Source organism: Zootoca vivipara, chromosome 6 (genome assembly GCF_963506605.1).
Source record: "Zootoca vivipara chromosome 6, rZooViv1.1, whole genome shotgun sequence".
Classification (NCBI taxonomy): Eukaryota; Metazoa; Chordata; class Lepidosauria; order Squamata; family Lacertidae; genus Zootoca; species Zootoca vivipara.
In genome coordinates this window covers 89,956,691-89,979,724 of record NC_083281.1, presented here as the reverse complement: position 1 = coordinate 89,979,724, position 23,034 = coordinate 89,956,691, and the positions used below count along the sequence as shown (strand labels likewise).

The 23,034-nt window shown below is 41.4% G+C and overlaps 1 protein-coding gene across 7 annotated transcripts in view; it reads right to left on the bottom strand.

Annotated features, from left to right (window-relative positions):
- The window catches only part of ATXN2 (ataxin 2), a 58,005-nt gene that overhangs the window by 25,619 nt on the left and 9,352 nt on the right, over nucleotides 1-23,034 (bottom strand). For 6 of the 7 annotated variants that reach the window (XM_060276342.1, XM_060276346.1, XM_060276344.1 and 3 more), the window contains exons 2-9: nucleotides 14,725-14,761; nucleotides 12,074-12,133; nucleotides 11,128-11,199; nucleotides 9,155-9,305; nucleotides 4,500-4,624; nucleotides 2,834-2,925; nucleotides 1,366-1,563; nucleotides 16-194 (exon numbers count right to left, since the gene is read on the bottom strand). In XM_060276342.1, coding sequence (XP_060132325.1) covers nucleotides 16-194; nucleotides 1,366-1,563; nucleotides 2,834-2,925; nucleotides 4,500-4,624; nucleotides 9,155-9,305; nucleotides 11,128-11,199; nucleotides 12,074-12,133; nucleotides 14,725-14,761 — 914 coding nt within the window. Of the gene's footprint in view, nucleotides 1-15; nucleotides 195-1,365; nucleotides 1,564-2,833; nucleotides 2,926-4,499; nucleotides 4,625-5,666; nucleotides 9,073-9,154; nucleotides 9,306-11,127; nucleotides 11,200-12,073; nucleotides 12,134-14,724; nucleotides 14,762-23,034 lie in introns of those variants that run through there. The other variant, XM_060276348.1, reaches the window with a different exon arrangement.

The following is a 23,034-nucleotide window of genomic DNA, read 5'->3' as shown; positions in this document are numbered from 1 at the left end:
ATGATGAACACTTGCCTCCATTAACTACTCTTTGGTCTGCTCCAGAGTTAGAACTGTAGTCCGATGAGTGAGACCCAGATCTTGAAATTGGTGGGCCTGAACTGGACTGGCCCATCCTTGGTGAATTCTGCCTCCCAGTTCCCCAGGAAAGAACATCTCTATTCCGCTGTCCAGGTGGAATGTACTTATTCTCCCTGAGGAAAAAAGGGGGGAGGAAGAGAGACATAAGATGGACTTCAGCTCTTGGCTTAAAATCACAGGTTGCTTTGTTCTTAAGGGCAGGGAAACTTTTAAATATTCAGGAATAAAAGGGAGCAGGACATGTTTGATATTAGCAATTCACATTAGCTTCAAATTGGGAGAATTGTCATTATTTCTATGCAACAACGACAACGTATTACAGCTCAGAGCCACCAGCAATATTGGACATTGACACATTTAATGCCACGTTCTGAAAATAATACTTGGGATCATCTCAGTATTGCTGACATCATTGTCATATGAATCCACTACTAACACATGTCCAATAAATACAGAAATCATAAACAATATAACATTTTATTGTTACATAGAAAGATGAACAAATGAATGAGATGCAAACCCACCCACACACCCCTGTGGAGGTGCTAAAAAACTACGACAAGCTGTCTCCCTAGCTGCTTTGGGGGTCGCCCCTAGTACAGGTCAAATAAATAAGCCCCCACCTCCCTTCAATTCAGGCAGATGGTTAGGGCAGCTCGGAAGGGTCCTCGCACAAATGTGTGTGCATGCAACAGTAGAGGCCTGGCTGGAAAGCTTAAAGCCCGCCACTGCTACATGAGAGATGGATTAAAGAAAAGGAAATAAGAATTGGCCCCGACCCGTAGCTTGCCCAATCACGGCTAGGAGCTAGGCAGAGCTGAAACTCGGTTCCAGCACCTCTCAGGTGGGTGCCATTGCCATGATAAGAAAACAAGGGAGGCATTCATGATGAGTTCTGGCACCTTTTTCTAGAAAAGTAGCATTGTATACTCATACAAATATCTCCACTAATTTCAAATACAGAGAAACAGTCCAGTCTTGCAACTGAACCATTTTAGCTGGACCCTCATGCAGATTCCACTGCACACATAGAAGACTGAGGAACCTTATACAAGTTCAGAGGAAGAACACTCCTTATGTAGGAAAATAACTTTGTAAGATGTAGCAATCCCTTTTCCCCATAAACTGTACAAAGATTACAGAGAAGCTATGCTATCATCCAGGAACTCAATCAACAGATGAACGCCAAACTACTTGGCCTGTAAAAAGAATTCAATACCCATTTCTGAGATTATATGAAAATGTAGTGATTCCCCACTTCCCCCTGCCTCCCCTGCCACATACCTGGGGGTCACACCATGACCTTCTCGCTCACTAGCACCTCTCTGAACAGCTGTGTATTTTTCCTCTTCTGACCGGTCATCATTTTCCAAAGCAGCTCGAGCTTTGTACTGAGCGCTAGATTCAATTTCTTCTGCTAACTGGGTTGCCCTGGCTTCCCTTTTTAAAAATTCTTCGGAATTATCCCTCTCAAGGGGTACCCTAAAACAAAGGGGAGAAGGAGAGGTAAGAAAGAGAGATTGGTTTTAAACTCTAGATACAAGCAAAATATTCCACAGGTGACATGTGTTAAGATTGCAGCATTGGAGGAGCCATCTGATGGTGGCATGACAGTTTAATAGCATATCTGCCAGTGACTTCCCAACCAGCTTCCTTCAGGAAATCCTGTCCGCACTGTCATCCTCTCTGCCACAGAACCCCAGTATTTTACTTTTTTTTTATTAAGGCAACCCCCTGATTAAGAACAAGTTGAATTTGGGATTTGTACTATTTGGGATGAATCTGCACCCTGATCCTGTTGATTTGCTGTCAAGGGCAAAGCCAATTAATAAAGTATTGTGATACAATCCAGAGTACACATAGCACTCTCCCAAGCTTCCTGTTAAGCAGTCAAATTTGTGATATGCTGATTACAGTAAAATAGGGTTCAGACGGCAAAACTGACCTTATTCCAAATTATTCACTCCCCCATCTGTTTTTTTTATGTTTATACTGGTTAATATGTATCAAGTGAATGTTGGCAACTGTTTCAACTTTAGAATTATTTTTTGACTACTATCTCCAGAAAAGGATGAAGTTTGGCATGCATCAGACACCTGTATCCACCCTCACACAGCCCCGGCGCTTCCATTAAGGTGAACTAGGCCACGGCCTAGGGCGCCAAAATGGAGGGGGCGCTGACCAGGCCGCCCGCCGCCCGCCGGTGCTGCCTCAGGCCGCTATCTGGAGGCGCGCGGGGAGCACGGGCCTGGGGCCGCCTCCTCTGAACAGCTGAAAGGCGGGCGAGGCGGCTCCAGGCTTGCGCTCCCAGCGAGAAGTTCCGGAGGTGCGTGGGGAGCGGCCGAGAAGCGGCAGAAGGGCGAGCGGGGCCCGCCAGCCAGCATGATCAGCAGGGTCAGCAGGATCAGCCTGGGGCCGCCTCAACTGAGCAGCTGAGAAGCTCACGCCACCTCGCTGCACCTCTCAGCTGTTCAGTTGAGGCAGCCTCAGCCTCCCACTCCCCACGCAAAGCTCCGCAGGCGTGCTGGGGCGTGCATGCATGACGCATGCGTCATGACACATGCTTCCGGGGGGTGCCAGAAACTGTTTTGCTTAGGGCGCAAAAAGCCCTAGCACCGCGCCTGCCCTCACACATGCAGGGTATCCCCCCCCCTCTTTCTTGGCAAAGACCCTGGCGGAATATTCTTAATGTTGCAGACTAAATGAAACAGGAACAATAAATATAAAAATCACACCACCTATTGTAACTTACGTATATGAAGACAAACTGCTGTCGTAAGTTGACACTACACCATAGTTTTCTTCATTGTATCGAAACATATCATTAGGATCCCATCCATTAGACTAGAAGGGGAAAAAAGCTTGGGATTCACAACAGTTCAAAAGTCATCTAAAGCAGGGGTGGGAAACTTGTGGCCCTTCCAAACATTGCTGGACTACAACTCCCATCATCCCTGAGCATTGGTCATGCTGGGAACTGGAATCGAACAACTGCTGGACGACCACAGATTCCCCATCCCTAATCCAACGGAAGTATCTTTGCATTTTACAGATATAAATCATAAAGCCTGGAATGTTTTGAACTGCTGGGCCATGTTTTACCCAAGAGCTGCTGTGTAAATTATCTTTAGTAAAACAGGAAGATTATTCACTACATGAAACACACCAATAGTTTGCCTTGCTTTGACTAGTCCTGTATATGTCAAAAAGAAGCATGACTATTATAGACACAACATATTTGGGAACGTTATTGGAGTCAAGCCACAGAGCTAGGGGGTGAAGGCTATCTCCCAGCAAAATGCTGTACAAAGTCATCTTCATTACATTTTACAGATAACTACTGGAGCAGCTGCTTGATTAGAGACTCCAGGACATGATATTTTGCAGAATAGCAAATCACACCAATCAAGGAGCAATCACACCAATGCAAGGCTGCACAAGCATCCAGAATTTTAATCATATGACATCTATATGACATATATGAAATATTTCTGTATGAAAAGGTGAGGTCTTACAGAACCTGTCCCCAACACAAACACCTCAAACACTTACATAAGTTAGCCAACAATTTAGCACTAAATCTACAAAATTTAATTTAAATGAAGTTCCTTCAACTTTAAGCTATAGGGGTTAAGCAAAATTCTGTTTTAACTAGTTCTCACCAGGGTGGATAAAAATCAATGCTTTTTTAAAAAATTGGATTTTTAAAAAAATTTAAAATCAATTTTTTTAATTTAAATTGTATTTTTAAAATAAAATCCTTTTGGAGGAAAAAATATTTCTAAAGATAGTCTTCTATTTAAATTACATTATAGTTCAAAGGCTATTCATCAGGAAATAAGGATTTGTTTTAAGTTTTTCATGTGTGCTGAAACTCAGTCTAAGTTGGTTTTCAAGGAAATTGTTATTAAGGAAATGATTATTTTTCTCCTTCCAATAAAGTACAGCAGAAAACTTGTCCAAATATAAACAGTTAACTTATTAAACCTCACAATAATTTCATAATTATCTATGTATTTCTAATAGTATAACCAAATCAGTAATTTTTGATATAACTGTAAAAACTACTCTGGAAATTTATTATTCCAAAAATGAAACCTTCATCTGGTTGTAAATATTAAGATTATACCAGCAGGAATGTCTTTCTGAAAAAAAAGAGAGATTTAAATCAAGTCTTACTGACTAGTGATTTAAATCGTGGTTTAAATCAATTTGATTTAAATCAAATCCACCCTGGTTCCCACTATCCTTAATGTTCTCTTTATATAAAAAAATTCCCAGTTACAACACTGCCTTGCGCTAGTAACGCAACTCTTTTTGGTTTGTGCTAAAACAAAAAATGCCATATTGCTTGGTTGATTTTCCTTCAAACTACATGTGCTCCCTCAAATGTCAACCCAAGACAAGGATGTGCTCACAACATCGGTTTCCAAAGCTTCAAGCTCATCTGTAGTAGTGCCTTCTCCACCATCCCAAGGCTCAAGATCCTTTTCCTTGTGTTCACCATTAACTTTAGTACTGATTGCAGAATCTGTAAAAGCATCTGAAATTGAAAAAAATAAAATTAACGCAATGCTAACATCAGTTCAAGTTAGTTAATAGTCTATATACCTTCAAATTCCAAAACCAATCATTTGATTCCACAGAATGAAGGAAAAATTGAACAAGATTAGGACAAAACTTCAACAATCAGTACCCCTTAACAATTCTGCAGAAATTGCTTACATAACCAACCTTATGGCTTGAAAAACAAACTTTGGAACTGCTTCAGTTACATAAGACTGTGTCTGTGACCAGGAAAAATGTATGAATCTGGAGCTCATCACCTTAAGTTTGCTTTATTTTACTGCCAATTTAGAGCCAACTCTGCACCCCTTGAAATGGGCAGAAGCATCAGTGGCAACACTTGGGAAGGCCGTGCATATCTTATGCATGTCTACTCAGAAATAAGCCCTATTAAGTACAAGTTACACTAGAATGGCTCCTCCTCTGAGGGCTGTACCACCTGATTTCACAGTCTACAACTCTCTGTATCTCACACATAGCAAGAAGAATGAGGCCAGGCACCTGAAGCCCCCCAAGTTACAACAAAAAAATGATATTCCTGGCAACCTGGTTACTTAAAAAACAAAAACAAACCGCTTTGCCAACACTTGGCTACAAACAACTCTCATGCAATTGCTTTAGGCTTCATACTAGGTGTAGCAAGAGGCAATATTTATATTTTAAAATAAATATGAATTACACACAGCTAGAACTGTGACCGCACACATTGCACCAAACCCAGAAGTTACCCAAAAATATCACAAGAAAGGGGTAGGGTGTTTGCAGGCTTTTTCAATGGTGTTTCAAATATATGCAATTTCACTTAAGCATGTGGTGCCTTGGACGTAATCCGCATGCAAATTGGGAGTTGCCTGTATACAAAAATAATCTTGTAACCAATTTCAATTGTTTGCAGCCTGCATGATTTCTACTGCCATAAAGCTGTAAGCAAATATAAAACACATTGGTTACATAACACTTTTAAAAAGAGAAATATGCAAATTCAAGGTACGGAAATAAAAGAATGCCAAATATATTACCTGCTTCTGAAGGAGTTACAACAGACATGGGAAAAGAAAGAAAATAAAAATCAGTCAGAGAGTAGCACAGATGCAAATTCATGTATTTTGCATTCTCTTATCTCTTCACAAACATTTATTGTGTCACTTGTTCTTTGAAAACTGACCACCACGGCCTCAAAAATCTGGATAAGTTGTTTATTCCTAGACGCACATCCTAACACTCCTTAAATATACTGTAAATACAAACATGGCTTGGACAGCTTCAGGGTTTGATTCTGGTCCAGAAAGTTAACAGCTGCAGCAAAGGCTATTAGCTTTTTTGTTTGGTTAGAAGTTTGGAAAATCAAGCACATCGTGATCAAATATCACAAATAAAAGTAGCAGGTAAGGTAACTGCAGTGCCATAGCAAACTTAAGTCAGGAACATGAATGATGACTGTATCACAAGTCAGATTCTAGCAAACCCACCAGATAGTCCAGGATCTGAAAGAGCCTATTAGTTTGATGGCAGGCATATTTCCCCCACCTCATCCCCTCAATCCCTGTAAGGGGTTGGTGACTAAAATTTGAGGATATTTTTCAGTCTCGGATTAGGCTTTTTTAAAAAAGATGTTTTTCAGAGGGAGCCCAGAGTTCTGCAGCACAGCTTGAAAACTGCTGTACATGCACTGCTGCTCAACAACCATTCAAATATATAATATCACAGTGGGCCAAGAAAGCTACCAATATTTTATCTCACTTATCGCACAACAGGGAGGCGGGAGGCAGTAGCTGAAAATGTGATGTGTTTTCCAAAGTTTGCTTGAAAAACATAAGCAATAATGCAGGAACCATGTAAGTTATTAAAGCAAAGGACCTTATTAAGATTAGGGCAGCAGTGACATTTTGAGGATCCAGGCCAGGCCACAAACTATTACAACTCAGTTCAGGTAATCTTCCACACTGTGGTACAGAGGACTTGGGAACAAGCAGCAGCCTCACATGCCGATTTTGTCCTCAACTTCCTAGTTTTGAGAAATGACGTTTAGCACTACCTCTAAACCAAAGAACCAATTCAAAACCATGGCTTGGAGACCATAGTTTTCCCAGTTCAGGTACTGCAATGAACTACAACTGGAATAATTCTTCTTGCTGCTGTTTAGGGAAGGGGGGGGGCATACCCAAGTCCATGGTTTAGAAGATTGTCTGAATTGAAATGAAGACTTTAAAATAATGAATTTGGAACAGAACTCTGAAAAAAGAATGATCCTTGTTCTCCTACTATTTCACAACAGGGAGCCTGCGGTACCTGATATACTCTGGGTTGACTGGTAGAGCCATCTTCCAAAATAAAACCTGAACACATAACTATGAGAAGCGCAAATGTGCAGTGCTAAAATTAGTTTACCTGCTGGGTCCCCAAATCACAAACAGCCTCTCTTACTCCCTCCTCCCTTTGTCAAATCCGATCCACTATGATAGAAGGAATTTAGAGAGTCATGGGGTGGCTAGTTTTTGATGCAGTAGCAAAATAAGCTTCTTCCTCATTCCCCGTTCTGGACACTGTTTAGCTACTCTCTGAACAGAACAGTCAGCTGTCCTGCATTTCCTGTTATCAGAAGTGAGTTAGTCATAGCAGAGAAAAGTGCATCTATAAATGATTAAAAGTAAAAAGCCCAACAAGAGCCCCTTGTGATATTATTGCACTCTCAATGCACATACCCCACTCAAGAGAAAAGAAATGGCGCGCCATGACTTCTTTCAGGGATGCAAACTAAGCTCATGGAATCCTTTAAATCTCACTTAGTCAAGACTGCCAGAATTTAGTTACTCCCTCCTCACCCTCTGTCTCCGCTCCCTCAGATATAAACACACATGCTACTGGATCCTCAGGAATTCCTTTGTTCTACAATGGAGCTTCCTGTTAAACCAGTCAGAAAAAACTCAGGTTACCTAGCAGACACAGATCTCTCATACTTCCAATATCTAACCTTGGCAAGATTCATGTTTTCCCTATAAGCACTTGGGAACTCACTAGGTAAACTAATTTTAGCATGTGCACTTTTGAGCTCTAGAGTATTTATCTGTTTGGGGGTTTTTTTTGGAAGGTCATTGCCAGTCAACCCAGAGTATATCAAGTAATTTGGCTATCTGCTGCAATATACTAGGAGAACTAGGAGTCTTCTTTTTTCCAAATACTTAATATGCTAACACAACAAATGAAGATTGCAAAAGGTCATTTTAAACCTTGATGGGGAACCTGTGCCCCCACCCCAATTTCCTGCAGCATTCTAGATATTGTTGGCCCACTCTTGCTCTCTGGGGCCACCCCCTGAGAATTGCTTTGTCTTCCATTGTGTGACAATGAGAGACAGGTGGAGTAGGAGGTGTGGCTGCTGTTACATGGTGAGCCCGGAGGGAAAAGCTTCACAGTGAGCCACAGGGTGGGGGGGGGGATCTCCGAGGGTGAGGCAGAGGGAAAACTGGAGATGGATGGAGTGAGGGAAGGAGAAAAGAAAAAGCCATCTGCAAGCAATCAGTTCTAACCTGTACTAATGGAAGAGTGGGTGGACAGAGAAAGCCGAAAGGCAGACACCACAAGCATGATGGAGTAGCAGAGAGAGAGAGAGAAAAAGCTGAGCAATCCAGCAGTGGTGCAAACTCTGCCTGCTTTCAGCTCTTGCCCTGCCCACCTTTGGCATGCAACGCTTGAAAGATTACCCCTGAGGGAATGCAGCCCTTGACAGGAATAAGGTTCCCCAGCTCTGCTTTAAAACTATTGCTCACAATTCTGGGACATTTAAGACTTCACCACATTTATTCACCTGTTCGGGTGCCTGCTGCTTTTGTCCTTATAAATCCAGTCTGGCTTTGATCTCCAGCTGAGTCCTCCTGTCAATAAGTTACTATCACTACTTTTCTAAAGACATCCTCCAAAGAAGAGCCCGAACAGACTTATTTTCTTCCCCACTGGGTTTTGAAAACAATATCAAAGACAGCTGCCGCAAGAACCTGAATGCTTGGATTAAATTGAAAATATCAGCCACCCCCACTGTGCGACTCCATAACATGGGGAGAGCTGTAGCTGTTCTGTTGTAACAACGCAGCTAGCACTGGCAGATTATAAGGGGCAAGGTGCTTTCGTCAAGTGTTGTAGCAGGGAGCAATGAATGATGCAAGAGGTTGAATCTTTCTGAGTAGTTGCAAAGACTGGGCGCTCCAAACCTCTGGAGGGTTCAATAGTGGGAAAGCGTATGCTCCATGTGTACATCACCTTGTAGCAAATCTATGGCAGCTCCAGAGTAAGAAAGCTGGGAAATAACTTTCCTCAAAACCCCAGAAGAGGAGCTGCTAGTCAGTAGATAGTAAGAAGCTATATGGACTAAGACTCCAATACCACAGAAGGCAGCTCCTTATATCCTAACCCCTTCCTCCCACAAAAAAACACACACCAAGCTAAGCCTTTAGGAACATTTTGAAAGGAGAAGCTAGTTTCATAAACCATTCTAACATATAGAAACAGGTACCTTTCCGTGCATAACTCGAATCCATGTCTTTGAACTGCACCATCACAAAATCCGAAGACTTGAACAAGATACTCTCTATTATGTCTTCTCGTTTTGGACCCGGGCTGGATTCTGCAGTCTTTCGATGAGCTGCATCAAGCACTAAATCACACTAAAAGGCAAGGGAAACGTGGACTGAGCAAGCTTAATGTGAAAAAACTTAAGTTTCAACAGATGGTCTGAAACAGCCTTCCACAACCTGGTGCCCTTCCATGCTGGCTGGGATTGATGTGAGTTGCAATTCAAAACATTTGAAAGGCCCCAGGAAGGGGGGGGGGTTGTTTAGAAAGTTTTCTCAAAGACATGGGTTTTGCGCTGTTGATATCCTTACAACTAGTGTAGACATAACTATTGCTCTCTGCATACCTCAGAAGGATGCCACTTTCTTTTCCCTTCTTCCTATCAAGGGTAATATTCTCATCCCTTTTACCATTAATATATGCTTCATGAATGCCAACACAAACCATGGAGAACTTGTATCAGGCTCTCTTGCAACTGTGGTTTATAAACCCACTTCAAACAATGGCTTCAGTCTCTGGTTTATTAAAAAAATATTAAGGGTTTCCATTAACCACAAGTGAACTAGTGCACAGAAAACACAAAACCAAGATTAACAGTAGAGAGATTGAGAAAATTGCCCTGGAGAGAAACAGAGGAGGATATGCTAATGGAACTAGCTTTTAATTTGCAATCCATTGTCTGAAGAGAGTGGAAGTTATGTACATAATTCAAATCTTCTAAATAAGTGTGGGGTTTCCAGATATTTAGCCTGCACAAATGTAAAAATTGAGAAAAATGAACCAACAGGCATGTGGTCATAATGTGACAAGCAAGCTTGGAGATACATTATTACTCACACAACCTGCTGATCAGCTCAGATCAATAGACAGCACATCAATAGACAGCAAAGTATTTTTACCTTGCTCAAAAGACTGCCCAAAAGAGAAGGCTTTTTAAATCTTCCTAATCTACATGACCCGGAAGCCGTCTACAGACAAACGCTGACTCCCTTGACCTACAGAGCGAAATGAGTGTCCAACCGCAGAGTCGTCTGCGACTGGACCTAACGGTCAGGGGTACCTTTACCTTTTAAATTTACAATAGCCTCCCCTCTTTCCCTCTAGTGCAGTGGTTCTTAAACTTTTTTCCTCTGGGCCACACTTTCAGAATAAAATTTTGCTCACGCCACACAAACATTTTTATTGCTAAGAAATACATTGGAAAACAAAAAGAAACAACTCCTAGCAGTGCTTGATTTTGAACCCGAACACAACTACTTTATAATATGTTCATGGGGCATCCAAAAAGTATAAAACAAAGCAGCTACATATGGGTATGAATCATTCCCAGAACCGAATTATAAACAAGCCTCTTATGTATATACCTTAAGTATATATGCAAACTTGATGAGAGGTGTGAGCTTACTTTTGCCAGGAAATCTCATTTATATTAGGTTCAATTTGAGACAAACTCTCATTTGATTGTCCTTGAATCTTCCTGCCACACTTGCCACCCTCTCCTGCCAGCCCCTTTGGGAACAATTGCTCCAGCAAATTTTACATACATCTCAAAAGGCAATGCAAACACAAAGTTTAAGAAAAGAAAAATTACAAGGTGCCAGTTAACAGAATCCAGATGGCATTCCTACGTTATCAAAAATAACAGCTTACTTGCTACATGGGCTTAAAAAATGGAGTGCATGAATGCATGAACTTCACTACTGAACCCAGCACTCAATTTTTTCATCTGCTTGCGAGTTTTTAGAAGTATTCAAATAAAACCACTGAATTCTTAACACCATGAACTCCAAAATAATTAATTCTATATTGGGGCATCAAGGGAAAACCAAAAAGGCTAGATCCCAATGCAAACTTCCGACCTATACCAAATGAGGATAGGCAACAGGATCAGAACAAAAAGCTAATCACACTTACTTTAGAGCTGTAAGTTTTAAAAACTCCTTCATATATATTTCCATTTTTCACTTGGACTTCACATTTTGATCCCTAGATAGAAAAAAGACTTATTAAGAGGAATTCCCTTTTAATGTAGGAGTTAGTATACAAAGGACTGCACACAAGTGAAATGAAACATCATGTAATTTACATAACTATACAAAATCTCACTACACATTTAAGTTGATTCTCTATCCCTCTTACTCTAGCCCTCAATCAACTAAGGTTTATAGCGCGCACCCCTCAAAGCTTGGTGCAGGCAATAATACAAAAACACAATTCCAACAGCAAAAGGGAATCAGGTTCCAACACAATAAGAGCCCCTTACTCTTTGCTGACTTAATTTTATTAAAGTATGGAGGCTATTTAAATAAAATCAATACAATGCAAAAGTAAGACAAGAAATAAATATAATTTAATGCAAAACCACCCAGTAATAAAGCAAACCAACAGCAGTTTAAAAGTCACGGCATCATACTAAAAAAATAAGATGAAACCTAAAAGACAGGAGGGAGGAAGTCAGGCATACCTCTCCAGAGAGATCAGTTCCCTATCACAATCCAGAAAACCCTCCCCTGTGTGACTACTTACCTATTCTCAGGTGGCAGAGTAAGAGCCTCCATAATGGAACCAGGTTTCAGGAAGGATTACTGGGGGGTGGGGGGAGTAGGGAGAAATACACTCTGCCAACCTCATATTAAAGAGACAGTGTACAAATGTCCTAACTAGAAATAGTAAGGTAGTGTTTAGTTTTATGCTTTTTTAGTATTTTTTAGTATTTTTAGTATTTTATGTGGGTTGGTTTTATGCATCCCACTTAAAAATGTAAATTAATAGTTATTTTAAAAATAAGCCATTAAGTTCTCCTCTAACATTGTTGTTACAAGTAAAGAATCCCCTGGGAAATGTTTGGTTATAAACTTACGACAACTGATGTGAGAATGTGAACCATCCGCATATTCGCATATATACCAGGGAAAGAAATCTGAAACAAGAGGGGGGAAATTCATTAGGCATCAAAGCACAGCTGCAACTCACAAAAAATCAAGACTGTTGGTGGGCCGGGCCAGGCGGGAGGAGTGGAGAAGAGCCAGGAAGCCATTGGAATAATTATAACTGGGTTAGTCAAAGTGAATCAAAACAGCACTGGGTTCACACCCCATTCATTTGACAAATCAATCGCCAAATGCTGAAAAGAGATTGAATGACCAATCAAAAAAGATTTGGTTGCTTGACTGCTCAGTACTTTATAGAACAGGTTTGATATAAAAACTAATGGGGGGGGGCAGTAATACATAGCTGCTATTGAAAAACAATGTGATATGTAAAACAGTGTAACAAATTAGTGCTAAACTTTTAGGGAATTTAGGGATATTTTAAAAGCCTGCTCTTCAGCCAAAAGAGGCTCCCACCAGCAGCTTTACAAATCACTAAAGGGGGGGGGGAGGAGAGAGAACCCCAAAGCAGATTTTGAGAGGTGCAGGGAAAGGAGAGGGAAGAAAGGTTCTGTTATGCAAACTGAAATTGTGCTGCTCACATGAGGACTTGGTTGGAAACAACCGTAGAGTTGCTATTGTAAATTCACAGAGTACACTCAGAACCCTGTAAATTGCCTCCAACATGCTTGACGCCTGCATGTTAATCATTGCCAGGCTTATTTTAACCTCCCTATTGTTTTGTGCTCCAACAAGACAGATTAAATTAAAATGCTTTGAAATCCTGGAAAGACAAGAATAAGCACTGCAATTTTTACTTGTGAGTTAAAGGCAGCTTTCCCCCAACATAGTGCCCTCCAGCTATAATTTAGCATGGTCATGGCACATGGTTGGAGATGTAGTCCAAAACACCTGGAGGGCAGCACCAGGTTGGGGTAAGGCTGGTTTAAAAGCTAACACTTCTACAATAAGTACAGATTCACAGGGACATGTCTAAAAAAGCTATGTTAAAGTCAATTCGAAATAGATTCCAAGACCAATTTTCTTTTACAATTTGGCTCCTCACTTATGACCGCACACTTTTCATTACAAAAGAACGTACATGGCATGCTTCTGATCCTACCAAATGTGAAATGTCACACAGGCAGCTGCCTTTCGTGGGTCTGCACATACACATGTGTAGCGAAGGCAGAGCTTCTAGATTGGAAGCTGTCTCCATTCTTCCATCAATTTTACTCTTGTGAACCAGAGAACAAGAATGACGAAAGCTCCATTGTAATCTTTTTAATTAACCAGCTGTCTCCTACTGCCTGGGTGTCATGTAGCCCTCTCTACATTGAAGTACATTAGGTTTGTGACATCACTCATTTACCTAAGAAAGCATTTTAGGAGGTAACTCAGTAAAAGTGTATTATGGTCATCAGCTGGGTTACCTTGAGCTTCTTAGGCAATATATTTTGTTAAAATACAACAAGAGAAAAAGGTTTCTAACATCAATTTTTTTTCATCAAAATGACTACATATTTATGTCAGTTTTCTACTACTTTTTAATGTCATAGCTTTCCCAAAGTTTCTCAATAGGAGAAACCAAGTGGAGGTGGTCAAAGCCATGGTCAAGAATGAGGTTTGATTTCTCATCAGTAGGTGAGAAACCAGTAGGGGGAAACAACAGAACAGAGATATAATATACAGACCCAATTCTGCACATCTCCCTACTGCAGTTATCAAGATGGGTAAAGTTAATTTAAGAAAACTTGTTTTTAAACTCTGTTGATTGTATCTATATTTTGTTAATTTTATTATGATTACTTATTTTCAAAGTTTGTTGCTTTTATCAGCATTTTCTTATAGATACTTGACAGAATTCTAAATGCTCTAAAAATCTGTTATTAAAAAATAAAATAAACCTGAGCCCCACCTTTCTGCATATGGTGCCCAAGACAGCCTAGAAACAAACCTAACACATTACAAATGCAATAAAAGAACTGATAAATAAAATATTATCATATCACTGTAGGAGGGAGAGGTTGGTGCTTCTAGTCTCAAGTAAGAATGAAAATATTTAGGTGTTGTCACCAGCAACAGGTTTAAATTATTCTGTCTGTGTGCTGCCTAGTTGCCAAAAATATCTAGAAAACTTGTCAGTTTAGTGCTTTATACTCCCAAGTATAATTTTGTCTGAGAATGTCAGGTTGCATTCCACCAGAGTGTGACAAATGGCCTGGCTAGACAACACCTCTCTCTGATCCATCCCACACAAGTTATATGTTGAAAGAAGCAAGAGCATGCCTGCCCTTCCTATCCAACTAGGAAATTGCCACATGTGAACATCTGCGGCAGGACTGGCATGTTAGTTTGGCAGTCTTCCTCACTCTCCTTTCCATATGGACTGGATGAAGGAGAGGTCATTATCCGATCCAACCCAAATGATAATGGATTGGCTCAAGGAGAGGTTATTGTCTGATCCGGCCCAAAGGAAAACCCAATTGCAATGAAGCTAACATATTTATTATAAAAGATCATTTGAACTATTCCAAACAGTAAAACAGCTTTGTGTTCTGCCTTTCACACTCAATATATCTAATTAACAGGTGTGCATCAAAGTTTAACCACAATATAACATATTAAAATATGTACTTACCGAAGGCTGAGGCAGACTTTTGCCGCTGCTGCGACCTCTGCAATTAATAAAGACAATTAAGAGACTAAATAAAACAAAAGATGCTTGTTTAGGCAGCTGAAATTTAACTTTCCAAAAAGAATGGAATGCCTCACTATACAGTGGTACCTCGGGTTGCGGACCCGATCCATTCTGGGGTGCCATTCGCACCCCAAGAAGTCCCCACCCTGAGTGGTGCTTTTGCACATGTGCGAAAGCGCGATAGAGCGCTTCTGCGCATGCACGAAGCTGCATGCGCGATGAAACCCTTCCGGGTCTGCCGCATTCCTATCATGAAAAACGCAACCCGCAGCAGACGCAACATGAGGTATGACTGTAGTATGAAACAAGGATGGAAAAACCCTACTTTTGCAGCCATTCTTCTCTGTTGTTGTCCAGAACATTACCACATATAAATCAAGTGTTATTTAAGTGTACTGTAGGGTTTACAGCTATTGATGATTTCCCTAATAAACAGATTTGCCTAGCGCGTTTCTCAACACATATTTTGTTTTTTTGTTTTTTAAAAAGGTCACAAAAATAAGCAACCTTTAAAATGGTGACAGAAATTTTAACTTCCCAAATAGACAAGCGGAGGAGGGGAATAAATTATAACCTAAAGATATGACTCAAAGCAACTTTCCCTGCCCACCCGCCCCCATCTATTAGGAGGGGAAATAAACTGGAAAGCACTCAAACAGTTCATTGCAAACATATTGAAATTAAATAATTTCCTCATCAAAGAAAAGCAGAGTCGGAATACCAAAAAGCCAAGCAATCTTAACCCCTTACTGCAAGTCAGAACCATCTACTCATCGGACTAACTCACTCAACACAGGTCATCATGAGTCTGACAGGCAGCAGTCTTACGGCACAGCAGAACACAATGCCTACAGAAGAGACATCTTGATATTTTAGTAACCTAAAACTATTAGATCAGTTCTCCCACTGATATAACAGCAGAAAAACAGTAAAGTGATTGATTTTAATGGCAGTTCTAGAATTCCCTGAAGCCTTGCATATAGACCCACTATGTACATTTCCACATGTGATCTGGGACATATGACTCTGACTTGCAACGGGGGGGGGGGGGGGGGAGTCAGAAAAACATACCAAGAAAGATAGCTAACTTGATGAGACACTATCTTCAGGGTTGTGGGTTCAAGCCCCATGTTGAGTAAAACATTCCTGCATTGCAGAGGGTTAGACTAGATGAGCCTTGTGATCCCTTCCAACACTGCAATTCTACGATTCTATAATGGTAACCAGACAATGTCAAACAGTTCAAATTACAACAAATTCATTAAATAAAGGTACAGAACGAAAATTACATACAGTACTTGAGTACTTTTCAAAATTGTTTTCTGAGAAATTAAGTGCATAAGCATAATTCTGCTTGCACACATCTGATGTTATTTGATAACCAGGGTGATATATAAAGCTTGGTAATTAACAAAGCACTTTCTATCTTTATGCAAGCTCTGCCTACCTCTCCCATTGCAAAACTCTCAGATATTTGAATATGAGTACCTCATTCTCCCCTGGGGTCCCATCACCTCAAAAAGCACACTAGCCTTAATACAAAGCAGCTACTGCTTAAAAAAAAACCAAACAGGTCAAAATGCATGAATGTATAAAGCTAAAAGATTTAATTAGCTGCATTTTAGTTGTGAGCAGTAACAAAGAAAGTATTACCGTATGATTGTTATACATGTGAGAAAAATGCTCAGCTATTTTGTGAACTGCGCCCTGCCCCCAATTTTGCATGTTTTTAAACTTTTCGAAGATGAACAAAGAGTTCTCCCCTACTTCTAACTTGCATGTGATTTCTTTGAGACCTAGATGTGCATTTCTGATAAGCTGTTCATTAGTATACAGTAGTTTGTTTATCTAAGCAATAAAATGCTCAGGCATATGGATCACAATATATCTGATATCTTTGCTACTATGTTCCATGGCTTTATTGTAATTTTCGTATGTTGCCCTGTGAACTTTGGTTGAAGAGCCACCTAAATATGTACATGTGTTAGTAATTAGTAATGTAGGTTTTTCCAATTTTTTAAAAAAATCCAAACAGATTGGGATCTGATTCAGCAAACTTGGAGTGTTTTAAATTCTTACTTCACCTATTAATGAATCAAGTATGTGTGTACATAGGAACATGAGCCTGCTGGATCAGATTAATGGCCCATCTAGTCCAGCATCACATTCTCAATGGCCAACCGGATGCCTGTGGGAAACCTTCAGGCAGGAGCCATGCACAAGAGCACCTTCTCCTCGTATGGTTTCCAGCAACTGGTATTCAGAAGCATTGCTGCCTCCAATAGTGGAGGAAAAGCATAGCCATCATGGCTTGAAGCCATCAATCACTATCTCCTCCATGAGTTTGTCTAACACTCTTTTAAAATGTTTTAATGTTTAATAGATTACTGTGTTTTATTTTTCTGTTGGATGCCGCCCAGAGTGGCTGGGGAGACCCAGCCAGATGGGCGGGGTATAAATAATATATTATTATTATTATTATTATTATTATTATTATTATTATTATTATTGTTTGGTAACTATCACCAATGTACATACTGTATGTGCAACTCCCCATTTGCATGGGTGGGGGTTGTGTTCCAAGGCACCTAAACATTCTGCCGGGACGCGCATAAGCCCACCCCACCCCATTCCACCCTGTCCCGTTTTCAAAGCACATCTGTACACTTGTTGCAAGCCACCACTTCTTTATACTGGTCCCTTTCTAATTTTTTTTGTTTAATGGCCAACAGTGACTGTACCGACAAGTGACAATCGTTGCATAAAGCAAGCATTGCAAAGACATATAAGTCACATGGCTCATTTGCCTAACATTACTACCTTCCAGCTATTCTGGATTATTTAGAGATCTTGTGAGCATTAGTTTATACTGCCAGCTGGGAGAAAGGCTACATATAGCAGTTACAAACTTGCGTGCTATGGCTTCCTAGAAGCTGATAATGCAGTGAAGCTACAGGAAAAATTCTCTTCTGCTCTTACCACAGTGTACCTACAAATTAGTTCCTTCTGCTCAAGCTATCTTCAAGTCCTTTACACAAGCAACAACACAGTGGACTTCGAAGAGCTCTCAATTAGCTAGGTATGTCTGGTCTTGTTAAATCATTGAGTAGTGAAGTGAAATTCCTGAGGGCATGCAAGGCCTTTCTTGTGCTTAAGGGCCACAACACCCACAAAAACAGTTGCTAAAGTTACAAAAACAGCTGCTAAAGTTACTGCGCCTCCCTTGTGTTTGCATGCCGGGTTCGACTGGCTGGCTGCATGGGGGTGGGGCGTGCATCCCGGGAAGACGCGGGGCACGCGGGGGGGGGCAGCCACAATGGCACCCTTTCCCAAAATGCTGCCAGGGTGGTGTGCCCCCATTGCACCCCCTGGGTCTCGGACTCCCACTGTTGGGCGCCCCTAATGGTCACATGCCATGGTGCAGGGCGCCACTATCCCCTTTAAACCCACAGGGGCACACATCAACCCTTAGGACAGTGATACTAAATAGTGAGAACCTTAGTGACTGAGTTGCCAAGTCATTAGACACAACACAGTGTGTAAGCTTAGAAGGGCTTCAGTTCACACCCAGGAGCTGTTGCAGAGGCGTTTCTTTAAAAAGTCTGTCAATGGATTCCCTTAGTTGCAACCAAGACTCAAAACCTTCTGCCCTGATGAATAAGCTTGTATTACTCCTGACCAGTTTGGCATACAATACAAATTGGTGCATTCAGGCCTGTTCTTCAATTACCTTTGTGCTCTCACATAGCACTGACAACTATGCCTCATGTTGGAGGAGACTCAGATGTACCTCCTTCTGCTCTACATTTACAGAGGCATGAAAGCTTTGGCAAAAAAGTGGGGTGAAACGATGTGGCAAATCCAAGGCCTCTTTATGTACATGGGGGTTCAGGCTACGTACGGTAATGAGCTTAGGCCTGAGCTCAAAATAAACATAGTCATACCTCAGGTTACAGCCGCTTCAGGTTGCGCGCTTTCGGGTTGTGCACCACATCGAACCCGGAAGTCCCGGAATGGGATACTTCCGGGTTTCGCGCTCGTGCATGCGCAGAAGTGCTAGATCACGCTTTGCGCATGCGCAGAAGTGCCGAATCGCAACCCGCACGATTGTGGCACTGTGGGTTGCAAACACTGCGGGTTGCGAATGTGCCTCCCGCACGGATCACATTCGCGACCCGAACGTCCACTGTATTTCTGTGTAAACAGAGGAGCAACTAGGATCTTTACTCTCTGGTAAAAACCCCAGATACAAAAAGAACAAATCAAATACAGTGTAAAACAGTATTCTTTTATAAAAAGCCTCAAACTCATTTTGGAATCAGTTCTGATTATCATACTTTAAAGTGTTTGTGTAGTATTATGCAGAAGGTGGGGTCAAATCAATAATCTCATGCACAACCCCTTCTTTCACGGAGCTCTGAGGATCATCACCATTATGACAATTCTGCAAGGGTGAAAGATGGTGGGACATTATCTAGCTCAATACAGTGGTACCTCGGTTTATGAACTTAATCCATTCCGGAAGTCTGTTCTTAAACCAAAACCGTTCTTAAACTGAGGCACGCTTTCCCTAATGAGCCTCCCACCGCCGGTGCCCTTCCACCGTTCGGATTCCGTTCTTAAACCAAGGTAAAGTTCTCAAACCAAAGTTCTCAAACTCATTTCCAGTTTTGCGGAGTTTGTAAACCAAATTGTTCTTAAACTGGATTGTTCTTAAACCGAGGTACCACTGTATTGTATACACTGACTAGCAGCAGTTCTCCAGGATTTCAGGCAAGGGACATTCCCAGCTCTACCTTCCTCATGCAAAGCAGATGCTCTACCACTGAGCTAAAGACCTCCTTCCACAGATGACTTATCCACAGCTCTGCAAAATCTTGAGTGGGGATTTTTCCCATATCCAAACACCACATCAATCAACACACTACATCAGCCAAGACATACAAAGACCATGGTTTAGGATCCTGTCTTGTTCCAAATCTATGGTTTCCTAGTTCTAACCTAACATATTTGAGTGAGTAAAAAGCTTGTTCATATATTCGCTTATTAATTAGAAATTTTCCTAGTTTATCTTGGCTTATGGTTGTCTGAATGCAGCCAATGCCAAACATACAACTGAACAGAAAGCAAAAACTCTATAAACCACAGTTTTCCTCAAAATAGTCCTAGGCAAACGTTTCCATGACTGTCAATCATTACCTCCTTCCTTAAACTTGGTTTGCACATCCTATTGAGTTCAGCAGGCAGGTACAAAGTGCCTGGCTTATTATGTTCAAATAGGGACTGAAAAGAATACAGAACCAACATCAGATAAATATTAATATTATTGTTTATACCCCACCCATCTGGCTGGGCTTCCCCAGCCATTCTGGGTGGCTTCCAGCAAAACATAAAAAACAATAAAATGTCAGATATTAAAAACTTCCCTGAACCTTCAGATGTTTTCTAAAGCATATTTTGCAATGAAGCAGTTTGTTGGCCTGACCTGGTCCTTTGTTTAAGGGGTATCAATTCCTAAATAAGATTACAAAGACACTTGGATCTCCCCCACCCCATGATCAAGGGTTACTATAGCTGTTACCAATCATTACTCACGTATAAAGCTCCAAACTGTCTAGGACAGGCTTCCTCAACCTCGGCCCTCCAGATGTTTTGAGACTACACTTCCAATCATCCCTGACCACTGGTCCTGCTAGCTAGGGATCATGGGAGTTGTAGGCCAAAAACATCTGGAGGGCAGAGGTTGAGGAAGCCTGGTCCAGGAGTTCTGGTGGACTCCCTCATGCCACACAACTCTTCCTACCCAATGCATTAAACATCAGTGGCCCTGCAATGCATCTCATCAGTTTCAGAAGCACAATTAGCTGGGGCACAACGGGGGTTGTTTTCTATAGTAGTATCCATGTTGCAGAACTTCCTTCCTAGAGTGGTTTTGATTGGTTTCAGGTGAGCTTGTTAAAGCTTGAATTCTGTTTATATCCTGTTTTTATTGTATGAAAAGTATTTTAACTATCTTGATAGGTTTTTACCTTGATATTGTCATGTATTTTATTAACTTTTTGTAATCTGTGTTTCTTCTGTAAAAAGCAGAATGCCATTTGCCTCCTATCTATAATAAATAAATAAATGCAGTTGTCCCAGGTTTTTTTGTTTGTTTGGTGATTATGTTATCACTCATTACTGCTGCTGTGGTCAACTCTGTTTATTTTGTATATATTTTAGTACAACTGAATTGTTACAGACTGCAATTTTTGCAGTTCAGGACATTTCCCCTCAATGTTTACCACTGCCGCCCATATGTATATTTACATTTCAGCAGAGGATAAACTTCATGCGTATAATGAAATGAAATCCCATCTACAAAAATGTATGCTTTGGTAAATCCCAGTCTTTTAAGATGCCACAAGCTCCTTAATGATTTCTTGTTGTAAAAACATGACTACCCTTCTGCAATCGTTTTTTGGTCAAGTGTTCAGTTAAGTATTCTTCTAGAGTTAAGCATTCCTTAGATTATATTAACACAATTGTTTCTGTGTATGGAAAAGAGATTGTCCAGATTTTGTCATAGGATAGAAGACGAAGACGACAAATAAGTTTATTATTTATACCCTGCCCATCTGGCTGGGTTTCCCCAGCCATTCTGGGTGCATTCTGGGACCCCTGACCATTAGGTCCAGTTGTGACTGACTCTGGGGTTGCGGCACTCATCGCGCGTTATTGGCCGAGGGAGCCGGCGTACAGCTTCCAGGTCATGTGGTCAGCATGACAAAGCCGCTTCTGGTGAACCAGAACAGCACACGGAAACGCTGTTTACCTTCCCGCTGTAGTGGTACCTATTTATCTACTTGCACTTTGACATGCTTTCAAACTGCTAGGTTGGCAGGAGCTGGGATCAAGCAACAGGAGCTCACCCTGTTGTGGGGATTCGAACCCCGCGACGGAGTGAGCACCTGTTGCTTGGTCCCAGCTCCTGCCAACCTAGAGCATATCGAAAAACCTAATAGAAACATCAAGCTTAAAAAACCTCCCAATATAGGACTGCCTTCAGATGTCTTCTAAAAGTTGTGTAATTCTTTCATCTCCTTGACATCTGAAGGGAGGGTGTTCCACAGGGAGGGCACCACTATGGAGAAGGCCCTCTTCCTGGTTCCCTGTAACTTCACTTCTCGCAGTGAGGAACCAGCAAAGACTGAGCAGAGACTAAGACAACTGGGAATTTGTCTAGCACGTATGTTCTTCCTGTTCCCTCCCAAAGAACTAAGGATTCAGATCTCTCTCTGCCCCTTTTTGCCTAGGGTAAATAAACCATACCCTTCAGTCTGCTCTGCCAACAAAACAAGTCTTTCTCTTCCACCCTCACTCATCACCATGTCCTCCCACCTTCAAGATCTGTGATACTAAAATAGTGAACAGCTGCACTTTCCACACTACTCAGAACAAACTCACTGGCTTCCCATGTCCCTTACTGGGGCAGTGGGGTGGGGGGATTCTACCACCTTGTAGGCAATAGCTCATTTGTACTCCGCAGGTATCAGTCTCAAGACGTTGCTGTAAAGATATTAATTAGCAACCGGCTGGGGCAGGAAGGGTTTCTCAAGGCCACGTCATCATTTCAAGAACAGCTAGAAAGAGCACATTTCCTTGTCATTCCAAAAGAGCAAGGCAACAATATCAAGCTTAGTTAATGATTGCAAGAAGAGAGACACCAACTTCATCTTTGATATCAAATATAGAGGATAATCACAGAATTGTGGAGTTGGAAGAAACTCAAAGCATCATCTAGCGCAGGCATCCCCAAACTGCGGCCTTCCAGATGTTTTGGCCTACAACTCTCATGATCCCTAGCTAACAGGACCAGTGGTTGGGGAAGATGGGAATTGTAGTCCAAAACATCTGGAGGGCCAAAGTTTGGGGATGCTTGATCTAGCGTAACCCCCTGCAATGCAAGAACCTCAACTAAAGCATCCAAGACAGATGGCCATCCAACCTCTGCTTTAAAAAAGGAGAGTCCACCACCTTTCGAGGGAGTCTGCTCCACTGTCAAAACAGATCTTACCCTCAGAAAGTGCTTCCTGGTGTTGAGTTGGACACTCCTTTCTTGTAACTTGAATCAATGGGTTTGGGTCCTAACCTCCAGAGCAGGAGAAAACAAGCTTGCTCCATCTTCCATGTGACAGCAGTGGGGGTAAGGTAAGCAAAAACAAACTACAACAATTATAATGTTGTTCACTGCTCCTGCTCAGGCTGCAC